This window comes from Phalacrocorax carbo, chromosome 1 (genome assembly GCF_963921805.1).
Source record: "Phalacrocorax carbo chromosome 1, bPhaCar2.1, whole genome shotgun sequence".
In the NCBI taxonomy this organism is placed as follows: Eukaryota; Metazoa; Chordata; class Aves; order Suliformes; family Phalacrocoracidae; genus Phalacrocorax; species Phalacrocorax carbo.
The window spans coordinates 62,407,822-62,427,391 of record NC_087513.1 but is presented as its reverse complement, the minus strand read 5'-3'; the positions used below and the strand labels follow the sequence as shown (position 1 = coordinate 62,427,391).

Genomic DNA, 19,570 nt, shown 5'->3' with positions numbered 1-19,570 from the left:
GGAATATTCTCTGCTTATAGTATTTAGCTTGCGGTTACGGACTTTCCAACTTTCTGGGTTAGCACCATCTCACCAGAAAACTGTTGTAGATCACGGAGAACTAGCACAGCTGACATAACTCAGTCTCAGACCAACCTTCCCATTCTTAATAGCTTCTTGTGTCAGCATGTGTCCTAAGCTGAAACATCTCAGATTGAACTTGGCTACAACCGAAGAGTACAGGGATGTGTTTAGCAGATGAGACTGGCAGGAATAGTGGAGCTTAATGCGGTCAGAGGTTCCAAAGGCAGTGGAAGCATTATGGCTGCTGATGCACTGAAGGTAGAAGGGGAAGGTTTTGTCTTTTTCTCCCTGGTTCCTCACAGTTCAAACACTTGGATTTTTACTGCGCAGTGTGCTGCCACTCAAGTGGGAGAGGAGGCAAAGCGGCAAGGGTTTTTCTTAACGTTTCTGCAAGCCTACCAAGACCGCACTATTCCAAAGTAAACAGTTACCCTGAAAAAAACCCAAGTCTTAAGCAGTTAAATTCAGCATGCCTGCTAATGAAATAGTTATTCTATGACATATGTAATTATCCCTCATTTTAACAAGTGACAGTAGGCTTGAGGCTTTCTTTTTCATTCCACATAGAAATACATCTGTAGTGATGTAAAAGACAATTGATTTTAGGTTTTTCAGACTAAAATTACCCAAGAAGTTTCTTCAAAATGATAAACAATGGAAGTCATACCTCCTTAACTGTGTTTTGGTTACCTTTTTTATTTCTTTAAAAAAATAATCAACTAGTAAGTCTCAAGTCAACTCCTTGAATCATGCTACTCCCTTACACAGGTTAACATCAGTTCACAAGTATCAAACATACAGTCCTCATAACCCCAGTCTTCCGCAAATTTTCTTGTTAGAATAGCAGCGATGGGATGTTCAGTCCTCCTCTAGTCAGAGCGCTAACATGGCTTAGGTTAATCCAATCCCCTATTTTCAAAACTCTCCTCTTCAGCTAGCAAATTGATGCAACTTCAGCGTAACTAGTTTTGGAGAAATATGAATTGCAGCGACTTCAGAAGAATTTTCATTACCTTGTTTAAAACAACATATGGGAATTAAATAGAACCACATCTTTCGTTTACAAAACATAGCTTTAATTATACAGATTGCTTCAATGAGGTTTCAAATACAGATTTCCAAAAGTCACCAGTGTTTTAATCTATGCTTTCTGAAACATTATTTACTTTTGAAATACTGCTGATACGTTAATATTTGTCAAGTCTTACCAAGTGTTAACTACTGAATATTTTTGTTTAAGTGTTCAATAATAATTAACACATCACTGAAATGTCATCTTCTAGACATTCTCTAGTGCATATGTGCTCTCGTAGGGATTCAGGCATTATCCTGATTTACAGGTTATGAAGAGCTTAAATATGTCTGCCAGACTGAAGGAGGTGCCATGCTTAAGTTGCCGGGAAAAAAAAAAAAAGCAGCTAACCTATTTAAGGGGCATAAATAGCTATGAGAGAAGATAATGACTTAGTCATGAAAGCTAACAACTTTGTACACTTAGAGCTTCCATTTTAGTCTTTTCTTGGTCTTAGGAAGAATGTGAAATACCAGAAAGCGAGTGATTCCCTGGCCCACAGCATTCTGGGATAATCACAATAATCTGGGGAATTCAAATAGACTGTGCAAAATTTCATGTGGAACAAATTACATTAAAGAAGAAATGTCATTTTTGAAATGAAGTGTCATTTTTGACTCATGGAGTAGATTAAGTACTTCGGAAGGAAGTCTTCAGAGCCAGTCAGGCTCCAAGTGGATTTCTTTGTATTGTTCCCCAATGCATACCTCAAGAGGTAGCAGGGTAGTTTTATCATTATACAAACTAAATTTTGTCTTCTTTGCCAAAATTATCAGCAAAGGCACCAACTTGGAGGTGATTTCTTACCCTATGCAAACTGCTCAGCCACAGCTCCTTTCGAATAAGCCCAACCGCAGTCAGAAAGTGGTTTCTACTGACCCATGTGACAGCAAACAAGCAGCAAGAATCTGGTATGCCATTAATAATCCTCCAGTCACTTACTTCTTTCACAGTGCCATTTTCAAACCAATCTTGCAAAATTTGTTGCTTTCTACACCACTGTCACCTGTATTTGATAAATCAACTTTTCCACACAGCAGGAATTGAACAACTTTGTACTGACTCTAACATGAAATTGAATAGTGGTATATGCTTTGAAAACAGATTCAGATTGGTTTTCAATGTATTTTTCACTTGTATTTTAGTTTCTTTCAAAACAGAGCGTCACTAATTGGCAATCACCATGAGATAGCTGACTTCTGTGTAATTCTTGTTGCGTCACTTCAGAATATAGTGTATCAGAAAAAAATACACATCATCAGATTACAATTAAATATTTTCATTTAGAAAAGTTACTTTACCTGTATGTTATGGGACAGAAGGAAGGCAACTTAGGTTAAAAGCGTTATAGAGAAAAGCCAACAACAACCAGATGCAGTCTTAGAGACCTGGAGGTGTAGAGGTGTGGAATTTTTAGAGTTTTACAAAATTAGGACTTCTGAAAAGTCTAATTTCAGAAGAATTAGAAAAGAATCTGCAATGATGCAGCATAAATATTGCAAGGATCTCCCGACTAATTTTCGTGGTGGAAAGGTTCAGGTTGAAAGACGCTGCCTGTTCAAACCTTCTGGGAGAGAATGTGGAGTATCTTAGTTCTAAAAATGCTGTCAGATAGATCACGTCACCCATGTGACCCACGCAAAACCTGCTCACGCTCCAAACACATCAGCACTTAACAGAGGTTTCCAAAGGCCAAAATCAGTCTTTTTAGTCACTAAATGAAGATTCACTATCAGAACTGTCTTCTGCATTCCCATCATCTCCCCAGGCAGGCACAGGGGCATCTGGGGTCCTGCAGGCAACAAAAATGTTGTATGTTGTAAATCCTAGAAGGCGGCTGAGAACACAAGCAACTTAGCATGAAATGCTAACGTCCTTTCACTACAATTGCATGCACTGTATATCCACAACATTTAACACATTAACTGTTTACAGTTTACAAGCTCACACCTTATTGGTATTGCTTCGCTTACAACTGAAAGATAAAACACTAGAAATTGTAACTCATTGGATATCAAAACTCTGTGGACATCAGGTTGAATGCACACCTTTGAGGTTATCGGAAGTAATGACAGATAGCAAAGAAGTGGCAAATACTTGTAGAAAGCGTTGAAAGCAGTCAATACTGATTAATTCTCTTTTTTTCACTCTTCAGAGGTTCTAGGACTGAAAGGAACATGCTGTACACCATTAAGCAGTGTAAATAGTACGTGAAAAAAATAAGACAGGAAATGAACGATATTGTATCCAACTAAAACTGCAGGGATAATTTAGAGAGGCAAAAAAGAATTACTCAGAGTGGAACTTGGCTAGAACACTGGGTTAAATTTGACATGCAAGAGCAGCCATGGGATTTTTATTGACTATAAATGATCAGATCTCTTGTATTTAGTTTTGAAGAGAATATTTAAAATGGGTCTTAACACTGTGTCAAAACATTTGCTCAGGGAATCTACCGGGAATGAAGTGGAGAGAAGCAAGCCATCTAAAGACTAACTAACACTACTGACTGAAGCTGCTGGCTCTCCCTGGAGTCTCCCTCCTAAGTATGTAATGGGTTAGACAATACAAGCCAGTCTGAGCCTGGTAAATTCTTAAACCAAGGTAGAAAATATACACGCAATTATATTTGGGGAAGGGCAGAATAATCTTCACAAAAACTAGCTTCCTGTGTGATAGTTAACTGCTCTCCTTGATAAAATATTACATTTTAAACTAAGCTGACAATCATATTATTTGTTCCTTTGTTATTTATCTTGGGGCTACCCCTGTGTGTCAGGCCACAGAATTTCTTTTCCAATTTTAGTTCTGTTTATTATAATTCCTCTGCTGGAAATCCCTAAGGTACCTTTAAAGTGTTTCTAAACACTTGGGGTGCAAAAATGAGAAGTGCATTAAAGAACTGTAAGAGAGCCTTCTCCCTCCCCCCTGCACACCTCCAAAATAAATGAAGAAAGCGTTTGCTTTCTCATGCAAATACCACTTCACAATATTATTCCTTGTTGCCGTGGTAATGACAAAACAGAAGAGCTGTGCAAAGACATGTGATCTGGAGAGACCAGTGCAAAAACTCTCGTCTAGTGAGGAAAGGAAGATGGCAATGAATTCCTTTAGTTCACGAGGGCAGGACAAACTCTCCTGGAATTGTAGACAGGCAAGAGAGGAAGGATAAGAAACAAAAGTTAAAAATACATAAACTGGGAGCTTGATAGAACAGGCAGTTTTCAAACTCTGTAAAAAGTTGAGAAAGGAGCTATAATAGAAGTAGAACAGCTGAAGGAAGAGAGTATAAACCACTCCATATTATTAGAATTAGCATCTCTGCAGCCACAGAAAAATGACACTCGGTCACCGGCAAGTAGCTGGGAGAGGCTGCAGTAAGTGACTGAGCACAGAGCAATTTGCACATTTTCCTAATTTTCACTAGGACTGAGTGAGCAGGCCTAAGTAACCTGAAGACCCAAGAAATGTAGTGTGAATGGCAAGATACACGTTAGAAAAATAAAAAGCCTATGATATTGAGAGAAGAAAGCAAAAAGATTAGAGCAAATGTCACCCCTGGCTCCTTAAAATATTAAAAAATTGCTTCAAATACCACCAATTCTTCAAAGAGGCATTATGCACTTTGCCAAATAATTAGCTTGCTTTAACCGTGTAGATTTCCTATACAGTTTTCAAACTAGTAACATTTTAAAGAAGATCTGCCTAAGCATTAGTGTCGCACACAATCTTTGTAGATGAACTTTGAGACCAAACCCCAAACGTATTCTGTGAGCCCCAATCCACAGTTACAATGTTTCTGTCTTAACCCAAAAGACAATTCAAAAGCAGGTACTTTTTTTAAAAAAAAAGTTTTGAAATTTTAACCTGTTACCTTATTTTTATGTACTAAAAAAAAGTCCATCCAGACATGAAGAAATAGCAGCATTTACAGAAAGGTACAGACCAGAAACACAGATTAAGAAATACACCAGAGTTAAGACATATATAGTAAAACCACGTTTGATAACCCTGTCTCAGACTTGCACAGGTTCTTACTTGTGTTCTTTTCCTTATTTTTCGTTTGATCAGTAAAAATATCAACTGAGGAATAACTACTTCAGGCTTATTTGGACACCAGGAAGTAGCTGGGAACTACAGTGACATAACGTATGACAATACCTCAGTTTTCCCATATTTTTATTTATTTAATTAAACAAGTGGCTGCCTTTCCAAAATGTAAAAAGAAGTGGGCTTTCTAATATACTGACAGTTTCTGAAGAGGATGCAAAAGTCTTTCAAACAGTGTAGTGGCTATGAGGTAAGACGGAAAGTTATTGTTTTCATCAGTTATCAGTTTAACAAATTCTGTGAAATACTACAGTAAAACTAAATTACATGTCAAATGTAAAGTAAGCTTAAAGTTCATGCTTAAGGCCACACAAGTAGCTTTGAAAATGAGTATCTATTCTTAGTAGTCTTCATATCAGGTTAGCTGATATGTCAGCTTCAACTTTCAATGTTGAAGTCAAGATGTACACTCCATCTACTGAGGGAATCTGGAAACAACTGTGTTGTCCCTCACGCATCCAGCAAAATAAAACAGCTTGTTCTTATTTCTCTACAGTAATGACATTTTGTTATTGAAGTGTTGGAAGAAAACCTCATACCCTAAACAGTACAGTGAAAATGGCTACTGACGAATTATTTGACTCCTCATCGCTAGATGCACATTGTCAAATGTTACCTTGTAATTGCTATATCCTTTTCCTTGAACTGCACTACTCTGCTTGGCTTGGAAGAAGCCTTCCATTTCCTCTCAAGTCTGAATGGTAAAGTCCTGTAACCTTCAGTTTGGGAGGGTGCAGTCCCCACGCATTTATATTCCAGTCTCCATATTTCCTGGGCCTTGCCTTGGGCTAGACAATACTGAAAAGACAGCTCATACCTGAGATTGCATCCCTCCTCCTATGGTACTGATGGCCCTCTTCAGACCTATAAAATGCTAAAAAATCCTTTTGTGGAAGACTTCAAAACCTGTTCTAATGCTGATAATTTAGATTCACAATAACATGCAAAAAGCTTTTCTAAGCATACATTTTTCCAAGGTTTTTAAACACATGGTTGCATTCCAGCCCTACTGAAAGCTACTAATTACTTACTCAAGAAGATCTGGATTTAGCCCTTCAGAAATCATTTTGTTTCGTATTGCCATTACAGGAACACCCTGTGTAGGAAGAAGAACAGTATGAAACTACTGGACACAAACAGGTGAACTAAATTCTACAGGTTCTTTTAGGCTACACTTTCATATGAATTTATGCATGGCACTTGTTGAATGAAAGCATGGAATGATAATCTCAGTTGCCACCTGTACGAACCTAGAAGTGAGAAATGACTGAGATCAAAGGCCCTTTTAATCCTCATTATATTTACGGAAAAACATCTAGGGAAAGTTGCAGGGAGAGAATCAGGAATGGACAGATATATTTGCAATTCATGCAGACAAAACCAGGAAGCTGAAATTATGTGTACAGATGAGAATGTGAGGAAAGAACAAAACAGCACAAAGACAGCAGAGAACAGTTCTGCTTGAAAGATAAAGACTCAGACATGCTGAAGGTACAGCCAAAGAAGGAGGAAAACCAGGAAAGTACTCCGGAAGGATACTTAAGGCAGTGCTAAAAATCAGAAAAGTCTTTTAAAAGTATGCAGAAAAAAGGCCATGACACCAGAACAGAAGCACAATTTAAAAGTGATTCCTCTGAATACACGTGCTTGTACAGTCAGGCTTGAATCTCCTATGACTTGTGAACAGATTTTAGCCAGCTATGTACGTGTTAAAAAAATCCCTTCCTTTCACTTCAAGTCCTTCCACAGCTTCTGCACTTTATTTTATTCAGCAACACCTAAACATGCTCTCATCTTGGATCGAATAACCAAGAACACTTTGACCCACGTTGCCTTAGGAGATACATTCCAACAAACTGTTCCTATGTTTCCACTAGAGTTGCTCAAAGACAACTTGTTGCTTTGCCGTCCCCTGTTGCAAACCATCAGAAACGCCACCTGGACGGCTGCATGCCGTGGGTGGGGGGCCAAGAGGATACAATTTCTAATTTCCAAGGGACAAAACTACTGATGGTCTAGGAGAGGTGAGGAGAGGCCTCACAACCTAAATGAAAAGTACCATAGGATTCTTCTGGCACAGGACGAATATCTGTTGTCCAAAGTAAGTAAAGTAGTGATAAAATAGAGGGCAGCCATGACTAATGTTCCAGAGAAGCATATGGTAGTAGTGGCAGTTGCAGTAGCTAACCTGGCAAAGTGAGAGCTAAGCTAGCTGTGTTTTCCTTGTGCAGTTTCACAGTAAGAACCACAATCAAGACTTTTGTTTGAAGATTCTGGAATAGCACACAGAGAGGTACATAGTTTTAGGAATCTATTGGACATATTGGCAAAAATGTGACTCAAATAGTTGTGATGTATTAGCTTGTAATAAAGAAACCTCTCAGTAATTCACAACTAATGTACCTTACAAAGGGGAAAGCATTTTAGTATTTCATGACAGTTTAAATCATACCCTCATTCTAGTACAGATTTGCACACCAGGGACTGTGTGTCTATACACCATCTTGTACTATCTAATGCTTTTTCCCTTGCTTGACTGCTCTTGGGGTTCCTTTCCCCAGCTCAGAAGTCACCGATGAAGTGTCTACGCATCAATTCAAACAATGTGAAAACCAGACTGAGTCAGATCAGGCAAAGCAGAATTTGAATTGGCTCTCAATGACAGGGGGCTTGGTATATGAGCTTCTAAGAATGGATCGGAAACGGATATGTTTTTACGTTCATACTTGGAGAAGCGTTTTATTCCAAAATTGTATGCATCAAAATATGTTAACTCTCAGTACCCTCATATATCATAGATTTACAAAACTAATCTTAAGTTTAACCAAAATACCCTTTAACAGTGCACTTTTTCCCTGAAGGAAAACTAGTACTATTGTACCTATATCTGTTCATAATACGATCAGGGCACTACGATTACTTCATGTTTCATACTTTCATATCTGGAAAATCAGAGCCTAATACTGCTGTGACCCTAAATCTTACTAAAATAAAACAGACAACTATTTTAAATCTAAACAGCAACTACACTGAGCATAGAGGTCCACTAAAATGGCACAGGTGTACTTTTCTAACAGAGGAGCCAATACTAAATTTCCATCGCATTTGTCTCTGCCCAGTAAAGATTTGAAATAATCCAAATCACTACACATTCAACACAGTGTACCCCAGCCCTACGCCCAGCCTGGACCTGCACCTTGGGAAGTGTGCAGGTCCTGGAGAAGCCACAGTGCAAGTAACAATCTTGTTGCAAAATAGGTTTCAGTTCTCCATAGTGCAGAAAGAGGCAGTCCCTGAAGATCAGTGCACTCTCCACGTCTGGGTTTTATTTCAGTCCTTTAAAGCACAGATCAATCTGTACCAGGCCAGCCCATATCCTGGCGCCTATGCAGTCATGTCTGGTGTTTAGAATCAAGTAAGAGTAATATTACTTTAAACATGAAGTTTATCTGAAATCGTAGACACTCTTCTCACACTGTCAATAGGTGTTCTGAATAATAGAAGTATTTATTGTAGCAAATACGATATTGCTTTTGTAAGTTTTGCTTGAATATGATTGTTGTATATTTTAAAAAAGATGAATTTAGCATGGTCATCTGCACGCTACCAAAATGAGTTTGTTACTATTTCACAGAACAGCTATCTTCAGTGTAGAAGGAATACCTCCTCACGGTGCTAATTCTTAAATACTACAAATACTGTGAGCAATAAATAAATGATTAGTTCAAACATATCTTCAGTTAGAAACTTCATTTGGGCAAATAAATGACACTAACTGAAATACTTGACTGGACAAGAATACAAGTTTGGCAAATCAAAAAAACACATTAATTTGTAGTACATTAGTTTGACGCTCCTACCACACTGTTTACAACTGGCAGAGGAGTCACCAGAAACTGCCAGTACAATGGATAAATGTGGAAAGTGAGATCTCATTCCTCTAGCAGTCACAAAAAAAAAAGAAAAAGCCAAATTAGACCATCCAGCACTTTCACATCCACTTTGAAGTCTGGCATTAAATCAATACACTAGCATAGTGTTCTACTCTCTGCTACTACCACACCGCTACGTTTTCCAAATGGTTTGTAATAAGTTAGCCATAAAGTGCCAATTTGTGATTCAAGTGAAAAATAAGGTCTGGAACATCATCCAATGTACCAAGCACACCAATTGTAGTAATTGCTCTGAAGAGGGAGTGAAACCATTAAGTTACTTTTAACATAAGCAACATTTTACTAATACTATGACACGGTCATATTTTCCAGAATTATAATATATACTTTAGAGGAAAATTTCCACTGACAGCTTGAAAATAAAGACAGATATTTTTTTTCTTTGTTTCCAATCTCATTTTTAGTTTCGTGGACATGAAAAAAAGAGCTCTTAAAAAATGCCACCAAGAGTCTCCCATTCATCTTTTCACTCCTTCATTAGTTTTCACACATGTAAATATTGAGATTACATTCATTTTTTTCCTATTTATCTGTAGAACAGCCCACAGATAAAGAAGTAAATAAAACTTGCATTATGACTACCAGGAAACTGAAGTGGAACCAAGTGCTGAAGCAATTCTATCTCTGTTTTTGAACCCTGCAGAAATACTCCTGCTCTGGACTATACTAGCAAAGCTGCATTTTGTACCCTACAGCAAAACCAAACTGTAACCATGTCTGTGTGTAGGGAATGACACCAGTTCTGCCAGAATAACTACACTTTCAGTGGCATCTTCTGTGACTCCAGGTAATATCACTCTGCGTTTGCACATCTTCTCACCTTCAGTTCACAAGTATATTGGCAGAATTTTGTAGAACAATCTTGCCTGAAACTGTCTGAGGGAATATATTACATCACCTCATTTATTAGAGAAGATGTGCTAGAGATACTGTGGTGTTATCCTAGCTTAAAGATTACTGATGCAATATATGTCTTCAGACACTTAAAGTTCACTTACAGCTGCGCGTGATGTTCCATGTAAAAATACTGGAGTACCCAAAGAGTGAGAAGAGAGCTGACTTACCACTTGTACCATTTTGAGGTATCTGGCATATCTCGGATCCTTGGCCACAGTTCTGACATTTTCTGTTACTACCTCCGTTTTCTGTAGCCCTTCTTCAGGTATGTTGTTCTGCTGTATGCAAAGAATATAACGCTTGAATGGTTAGGTATGCAGACCAGAAGCATAGACAGATTTCAATCCATAAAATTTGTAATTTAAGCGTAAAGTGCAACTCTTCTTACATCAAGATTATTACGATCTACATTCATAGTATTAGAGATTTCCAAGATAAATGAATACAGAAAGACAGCTCTTTTGTTACTGACCATTACAAGCATGATTTTATACTTTTAGTCACAATTTAAGTTATTGCACAATATGTGGGAAAATATGTCTATACTAGCCCCATTAAGTCTGTAGTATTTAATGAATAGAACAGAACTAAATTTAAATGCTTACTTTAGAATTTTCTTTTTTCTAAGGACTATATCTTTATATTTGCCCTAGTGGTTCAATGCATTTTTTCCTCAAAGTATTTATTTGATTCTCTGACAAATGTTTCATACAGATCATACAACTTTTAAACTATGCTTTTTAGTATAAACCATTAACCTAAAGGATAACATAATGAAAGCAAAGAACCCTTGAAAGTAATTAAAAAAATGAAAACTGACAAGAAGCTATAGTACTATTTAAAGGACAATGGAAAACTGCATATTCACTATTAAACTAGCCATTTGAAAGTAGCATTGGAAACCTCCTTTCAGGAATATCTGTCCTTACTGTAATACCTGAGAGAAGGAACACTTTAAGGAAAGCACAATAACTGGGAGTCATTCTCTAACATGACTGAACGACACAATGCTAACTATCCATCCTGTCTCCCACGTTGCTGGCTGCAAATTGGAGTTACAATCTTCAACAGGCAGGGAAAGGCCGCAGAGTACTCTAGCTACTGCTGCTCCACAGCAACTTCCACCAAGTAAGAGAATGAGCTTGGAGATTCCAAGAAAAGAAACTGAAATAGGAAACTGAGGAAACAACTCCCATCTACAAATGAGGCAGAAAGCCTCACTTAGTGATGTGGTGATCACAGGATTTAAGTTTGGGTTAAAAACCCAACAAAACAAACACACAAAAAACCAACCAACGACAAAAACAAAACAAAACAAAAACAAAACAAACAAACAAAAAATAAAAAAAACCAAACAAAAAATTAACTGCAGGGATCGGATCTTAATGTTGATCACTTATAATATGCTGGCATTTTCTGTACATAGATGATACTATGTAGAAAACATTCCCTGTAATAACATCTTTAAAATAAAGTATACCAGAAAGTCCAATTTGAGCTGAAAGGAGAAAAGAGTTGGAATTATGTGATTCCAACTGTTATTTTTATTCATGACCTTCCCAGTCCCCTGATGTAATTCACGTTCATGCTTTAGCGTGACTGAAGAAGAAGGGAGGCATTTGCCATTAGATTTTACTTAGTTCTAATTACTTAAGCCACATATTCAAGAAATGGTACACCCTTTTTTGTCACTCATTAAAACAGTTTCATTAGTGAAAAACATAGCTTTAGATCTTTACAGTTGATTGCTCTATTCCAATAGACTTGCTTCTTCTATCTGTTTCAAATGAGACTAGAAACTTGACGTGGGGAGGTATATTCCCTCAGTGTATTAGTTATGCTTCAATACTTACTCCAGTTTGAGGTGACACAGCCGTCTGCTGATCCGTAGTAGCTTGTGCCACAGGACCATTTGTAACACTATTCATATTTGCACTGGACACTTCAAATTTGACATCTTCTAGGCCAGGGATAGAGGATAACTGAACATGCAAAATACCAACAAACAAGCAATGAACGTATCATAAGTCTATGTGTACAATAAAATCTGCAGTATGCTGCTTACCACATACGCACAGGTAGGTTTCACATTAGCAAAATCCTAACTTTTTACCACTAGTTTTGGTATTTTGATTGGAGGGGGGAAAAAAAAACCAAACCAAATGATTTTTCTCTTCAGGTGGCTTCTACAACAAAACCCCAAAACACTTCATTGGAGCTTTCACTGTTAACACAGGGTTGCAGCAAAAGGCTTCAACACCTTCCCAGCATTTTGCTACTGCACTTATCAACCACGCAAGAGCTGTGCCATCTTCTCTGCTACTTCCTCTACAGTGAAAGAAATCATGACAAGAGCAGCTCTCTTACATAACAGATGGGTGACTGGTTACAGATTTTGCAATTTTCTACATCTTGACTTTTTTTTAAGGAAATGCTGAGAGTGGATATTAAATACACCATGTATTTATTTGAAGGACACTCTATTTAATGTGATAATGAAGAATTCTGCAAAAATTACCAATACTGATTATGTCTAAATATTTTGAAAGAAATAAGAGTTTGAAAGTACTGTTTGCACTACTACAGTATTTTTTTCACACAGATCTTAATGAACGGTTTCAAAATGTCCTACCCCTGCTCCCAGAAAAGCCAACCGAAATTGCTTCCATTGTTACTGAAAGAAGGATTGGTTAAAACTTTACAGTGGGTGTTTTTCTGGTTTGGGGGTTTGTTGCTTTTTTTTCTTTTAGAAAATTATATGATAATACATGACTACAGATTATATCCTTTTTGTCATTTTAGCTAAACAAGTAACATCAGATACATTTGTGTTAGCTTAGATCCAACTCAGGTTATATTTCAATATCAAAAGGTTTACAAGGCATCTATCTAGTAAATTTTAACAGCTGAAATATGGTCTGGTAACATTTACAAAGATACTTTTGCTTTACAAAGGGGTCAAAGATTTCTTAATAGAGTTTGCGTGGCAAATGCAATTTCATACTGCAGCCCTGCAACACAAGTTGCATATTTTAATATCAGAAAACTCCCCTCCACCTTCTTAAAACCAAATGTGGTAATAAAGTCAACACAAGTAAGCTGCCATGTAGTTCAGCTGCCCTTTCAAGATCCAAGCGTTCCTCTCCTGTTCAATATGCTTAACAGAAACAAAACCAACATCTCAGTTCTGTGCTGTTTGTTCCTTTCTTCCTTATCAACTACATGTTTAAATGTTACACAATAGAAGTGGCAAGGCATGCAAAGAGAGAATTTACCATGTGAACATTTTGTATTAGCTCCTTCAAATCATTATGAAAACTTATTTGCTCAATTCACACTACGAAGAGGAAGCTAGCTCATGTAACCTAGGAGGCTGTCACTATTAGAAAACAAAGTCTGTCCATATACAAACCTTTGCATCCAAAATATTGAGTGTTGTTTCAATTTGTTGGATACGGAGGGAGAGCGCTGACAATTTCTAGAATAGAAAACAATTAGGATGTGAAAACACTTGTACATCTAAAACATATAAAACAGTTCACACCTAGCTAAAAAAATAATCACTTTTGTCTTCTCCCTGCTGAAGGCAGAGTGCAAATGAGATTATAACATTATGAAAAAAATGAAGCAATGACATCCCTTTTTAGTACAGTAGCTACAGTGGTTCAAATTTTAAACAATTTTACTAGGCAGTTAGTTTTCCCATATAATGACTGACAGAATGAAGACAGGCTATGTACAAAAGAAAGCCAAAGTAAATAGGGTATTACTCTGAGCAACTGGAGAATAATGGTAGACATATTGTACTCTCACCGTTACCAAAACATCTTTCTTCAAAGCTTTTTCCAAATGTCGAAGATGAAAAGTTGTGGTGTGTGTGTATGTAACTGAGCAAATACAAAATAGAAAAACGTGATAAAGAATGCAGCAGGTGATTTAAAGTCCTATATAGTCAAAATGCAAAGTGAACCAGAACTAACCAGAAGCTTTATATGCTCCAGGTGCACCTCAATCAAATTTTGACACTTTTTTTTCTTTAAAATACAACTTAAGTTTTTCTAAAGTACTCTATAAGAACTGTCACTCTTTTAACTAATCACTACCATACTCCACCAGACCTGTCCAAGTGAAGCTGGCTAGCACGCTGGCTGGCAGATACGTACCACTCTTGACAGCTTTCTGGCACGTTGGCAAGATTCTGCCTGGCTCTGAAGCAGAACTTTAACACCCTAAAAAAATGGCAGTTCTGCCAATATGCTAGAAAAAGTAAAAAGAGACTGACAGGAGTTAGTCTTCTTGGAGGGTGCACTGACTTGTTTACAGATGGTTCTTTGTTCATGAAGGGGAATTAGTTCCTACTGAAAGGAACTATGTGCCCTACATGTAGTTGGGGAAAGGGGATGAAAGATGTACAGAAGACAGTTATATAACTTCACGGGTCAGTTCGACTAGTCAAAAGCCAAGACATTTAGAGTTAAGGATGGTGTCAGCCCTAATTTTGCATTTCTTGGCTTCTGTTGATTTAGACTGGGACCTTTCACATTAACAAACACTCCTCAACTTCATAAATACAAAAAACTTTTCAAGGAGTTTATAAAGCAACTATTTAGTCTCTTGGGTAACAACACTTTCAGGTTATCTAATAACTGTTTTATTCCCTAGACTTCACAGCGTTGCTGCATGCTCAAGATGGCTTTAAATATGTGTTCTGATTTCCATAGTGCCTATGTAAGAGGTAACATTGAGATCACGTGACAACTGAGTTTTGGACAACTGACAACAGCATCACCAGGCAGTTACACTGTCCCACGTATCAAGTTATAATAAGTTTAAAAATCTAGAAAAAAAAACACAACTTTTTTTTTTTCCTCTGAAGCTCCATATGTTGATGTGGTAGCCAGACTTTATACTTGTCATGGGTCTGGCTCTAGACTTTACCAACAAGTAACAGAATTTCTCAGGTTACATGGCTTAGTCTAATTGGATTTGACTGGTGCCCTAGCCCTGCTGGCTAGGGTTATATAGTAGTCTTTGTTGAATAAACTAGCAAAGTTACAGAAAAACCACTAATGACAAAAAGGTTAAGCTCAAAGCCACATTGGAAACACCCCTTCTACAAGCGAGGAAGCACTCTTGTCCTGTTCAGTGGACAACTCTCATTCTGTCAGTCTGTTGTATTTTCATTGACACTAAAGTCACTATAAAAACTTGAACTAAAATATTTTTATTTTTCTCTTTTTTACAAGACACTAAAATTAACTGCTTCGTGTTCCATACTAATCACTTGCCAAAGATGGGGTTTTTTTCTGCATCAAAGTTACTAACATTCAGGGCTTAATGTATCACCCTTTTAAATTAAAGGTAGTTATATCTGAAATCAAGTTTTGATGCAATATCCTAGGACACAGATGAGAGGGATACTGACTGTCAAAATGGATTCAGCACCATAGGAACATGGCATCCTTCTTTCAAAACAAGACAATATCCACAGAGGGAGCTGCTCGGAACAAATTTCATGTATCAAAAAGTTCAAAGACTGTGCCAAACACAGAAGTTTAAGGAAACAGCATTAAAAGTGGTATAATCAGCAGTTCATCTGGATATCTTGGGGAAAAAAAAATCCATCTTAAGCACTTAGTCAAGGAAAAGCCTCGAACAGAAAGCTGACTAATTTTTTTTTGTTTAAGCTACCAGTATTATTGCATCAAAAAGATTCAAGTGAATGGTTCCCATTTCTAAGATTTTTTTCATTGTATAAATTGACAGCTAGGAACATAATAAGCATACCTCTTCACAAACCGTAGAAAAGCGGTTGAGAAACTGCACGGTGTGAACTACAAACTGGTTTAGAAATGCTACAGTTCTCTTCTGCTGAATAGCCGGAACCTGCATTAAATAATATAAGAAAATTAGATTATACATAAGATGCCACCTCACATTTTGATTCAAAGACCTGTTAAAAATGCAAATGTTCTTGAAGAAATTATTTTAGAAATCTGCCTTAAGTGTGTTTATATACATATAAACATTTTTTAAATATATATAATGCATAGAAAACCTTTTTTCACTAAGAATCTACTAAAATGACAGTTGAAAAGTCATAGAATACACAGAAAAGGCAACAAGATCCACGTAAATGAAGGAATGTTATGTAAGAAAACACTTTCAGATGAAATTGTGAATGTTCCTGAAGAACAAGTGTCAAATTTTTTTAAAAAACAGAGAGGAAATCAGAATCTTTCCTTCTGAAGCTTAAGAAGGAAACACCTGGTCATCCATACAAATACTCAGTTACAACCAACACCACGGTCAAAAATAAAGAACACTGAAATTGCTGTGTCAGTCTTTAGTGGCTACCTGTACTTTTTCTTATTTGCAAGCCCAGACTATCCTAAAATTACCCTTTAGCATCACTCCTCCAAGTCAGATCTGATGCACACACACTGTTCAGACTAAAAAGTGGAATGGTATGTTTGTCAAAAAAAGCCCTGGTACTCATAACATAACAGACAGTTGGCATTTTTATTTAAACCGTGATAGAAGACTGGAATCAGTAACATTCACAGAAATGCTTATGTATGAAGTTATAGTGCCTCAGGGTTAATTACTTTGGACAGTTGTTTAAGTCTTAAACTTCACACAGGAAATTACTCTATGGAATTGTAATTGGTTAAAGTGAAGGATTTACAAGGAAAAATATGTGCAGCCAAACTTCAGCTGCACTGAACAACAGCTGGTGAATGTAGCGACTCTGGTCTCCACCTCTCCTTTGGTCTTCCATTTGTCAGCGCAGCCTTTCACTACACTTTGCAAATCTTAACACCTCCTGATTTTCTGCGAGACTGTTGTTGCTACTATCTCAAGTTTTCGGTCTGTGCACGTGTATGGAGGGTTTGCTGAAGTTCAATTCCTGAGTTCCAGAACAGTCAAACAGTGCTTACGGCCGTATCAGAAATCTACGGGGTGGCACAAAGCATGGGAGGATCACCAGGGCAATTGGAACTGTCATGTCTTTACCCTATATTTAAGAAACAAGGCTTAAAAAAAATGGTTTTGCATCATTAAGACACGAGCAAGCAGCTGCGCACGGGACTGGCTGCGCAGTTCCAAGACGGAGGTGGCTCAGCCTTTAAATACAACGCTGTCCCAGCACTCCTGGCGAAGCGCCTTTGGAAAACATGAACACCGCGCTCCCGGGGGCAGAGCTGAAGGCAAGACGGGCCGCCCTGTCCTCCCGCGCCCCCGCGGCGGAGGCCCGGCTGCCGGCACGAGGCCAGCGAGCGCCGAGGGCGCCGTCCCGGCGGCCCCCGGCCCAGCACACGGCCGCTCTGCCCGCCCGGCCCCGCACACCGCCCCTGCCGGCCGGGGCCGTCCGGGGAGGCCTCGGCCGGCCTCAGAGGCTCTCCCGACCGCCGGGCCGGGGAGCGGAGCGAGGCGGGGGCCGGGGCTCGCCCAGCACCAGGGTCAGCGCAGCCGCCGTCGGGGGAGGGAGCGGGAGAGCTCCGGAGCCCCGGGCAGCCGCAGCCCGTACCTTGGTGAGGTCGATGCCGGAGCCCACAATGGGCAGCCCGTCCTCGTCCATCCCCGCGGGGGAAGATGGGGGGAGAGCGGCCCCGCACCCGCCTCCCGCCGCACCCCGGAAGCCCCCGGCGCTCCGTACGCGACTTCGCCGGCCCGGAAAGAAAACCTGCACGGCGAGCGGCGCGGGGCCGTGCCCTGGGCCTGCGCAGGCGCGGTCCACCTCGCCCGCCGCAATGCATCGTGGGAAGTGTAGTCCGGGGGACGGGGGGGTGTCCCCGCGGGGCCTTGGTCCGCCCCTGCGGCCGGGCGACCCACAGGCCCAGCGCCTTGGCCAGGCGCCTCTGAAGTATCCGCGCAGCCCTAGCCAGGTGCTGCTTGTCCGGAGGAGGGCCACGAAGTTGGTGAAGGGTTTAGAGGGGAAGCCGTATGAGGAGTAGCTAAAGTCCCTTGGTTTGTTCTGCCTCGAGAAGAGGAGACTGAGGGCAGACCTCGTTGCGGTCAGTAGACACCTCACAAGGGGAGGAGGAGGGGCAGGCGCTGATCTCTTCTCTCTGGTGACCAACGACAGGACCCGAGGGAATGTCAGGAAGATGTGCCAGGGGAGGTGTAGGTTGGATATTAGGAAAAGGTTCTTCACCCAGAGGGTGGCGGAGCACTGGGACAGGCTCCCCAGGGAGGCAGTCACAGCACCAAGCCTGATGCTATTCAAGAAGCACTTGGACAACACCCTCAGAGATATGGTGTGAATTTGGGCTTGTCCTGTGCAGGGACAGGGGTTGGACTTGGCGATCCTTGTGGGTCCCTTCCAACTCAGGACATTCTGTGGTCCTATGATAAGTATAAATGCATTGCTTTCCCCAAAACTTGTGTGGTTTGTTCCATAAATCATCCCTGTGGCTGAGGGGCCCCGGCCAGGCTAGGGTGGAGGGGCCCAGCACTGGCCTCCTTCAGGTCATGTTTGCTCACACTGGTATGGACAGCACTCTGCAGCCTCAGGGCAAGGCCCCAGGTAATGCAGCTTGTGAAGATAAAGCATCTTCCCTGGTGGTCAGACATGGAAGAAATAAAGAGAAAAGCCAGTGAAGAAACTGTTTCAGCACCCATATGGGTAATTTGAGTGCTGAAGGACCACATTTTGAATATGGGGAATAAAAACAATGAGCAGTGAATGACCTTGGGATCTTCTGAAAAAGACAAAAGTGTGCCTGTAATCATGTTACAAAAGATTCCTGTACCTTGATGCTTAGGCAAAAGGAAAAAGGGGGTATGGTAAACCTAGCTGTGACCTAACGTGTTTGTTTTGTTCAGCAGTACCCATCACTGCTTTCACTTGATTTTCAAGCTTAGGGTATAAGTTGGTCTATTCTGTTTCAGCCAAGGAACCTCAGAGGTACCAGCCTCCAACAAAAAAGGGATTAGACCATAGTTTTCCAGATATTCCTCTGGAAGAACTCCTTAACTGTAAAATAACCAACCTGGTTTTTTATCTTGGGGTGGTTGCTTGTATTATTTTTTCCTCTATGACAGATTCAAAGGACTGATAAGACCATTTAGAAGTGGGGTACTAATACAAAGATGGGTTGAAGCACTCAAATGGGTTCCATCATCAGAAAGGGTTTCCCATCTCTTTCTCGCTCCCCACTGATGGTTATGTGCACTCATTCTACCATTTGTCAGTTACAGCACACAGTGAACCCTTCCTTAAGGCTGTTCAAATTGCTGTCTTGGCAGAGAACTAGTGAAGAGGAGGGCCTGTTTTCTGCTTGGTTCATGCGATGAATGAAATCAGCCACAGTGTGCATTGAACAGCAGAGTCTGGTGAGCAGAGTCGGAGAGTAGGACCTTGCCGGCTTTGGTAGCAAAAATACAGATAACTCTTCTTCCATACGCAACTTCACCTGTGACATTTCAGGAGAACAGCAACAGAAATACTACTTTGATGGACAAACACCTG

General features: G+C 39.7%; 1 protein-coding gene across 2 annotated transcripts; it reads right to left on the bottom strand.

The window, feature by feature from the left end:
• Positions 1-739: 739 nt before the first annotated feature.
• Positions 740-17,811, bottom strand: WASHC3 (WASH complex subunit 3). Of its 2 annotated transcripts, none has more exons than XM_064456407.1 (7): positions 17,627-17,811; positions 15,883-15,981; positions 13,508-13,573; positions 11,949-12,077; positions 10,263-10,373; positions 6,277-6,341; positions 740-2,927 (listed from the first exon to the last, which is right to left on the bottom strand). In XM_064456407.1, exons 1-7 carry the CDS (start codon positions 17,675-17,677, stop codon positions 2,843-2,845), a joined length of 606 nt encoding a protein of 201 aa, XP_064312477.1. In that variant the 5' UTR covers positions 17,678-17,811; the 3' UTR covers positions 740-2,842. The 2 variants fall into 2 exon arrangements, with proteins under 2 accessions (XP_064312477.1, XP_064312485.1); XM_064456415.1 differs by having other exon boundaries at positions 10,263-10,370.
• Positions 17,812-19,570: the final 1,759 nt, after the last annotated feature.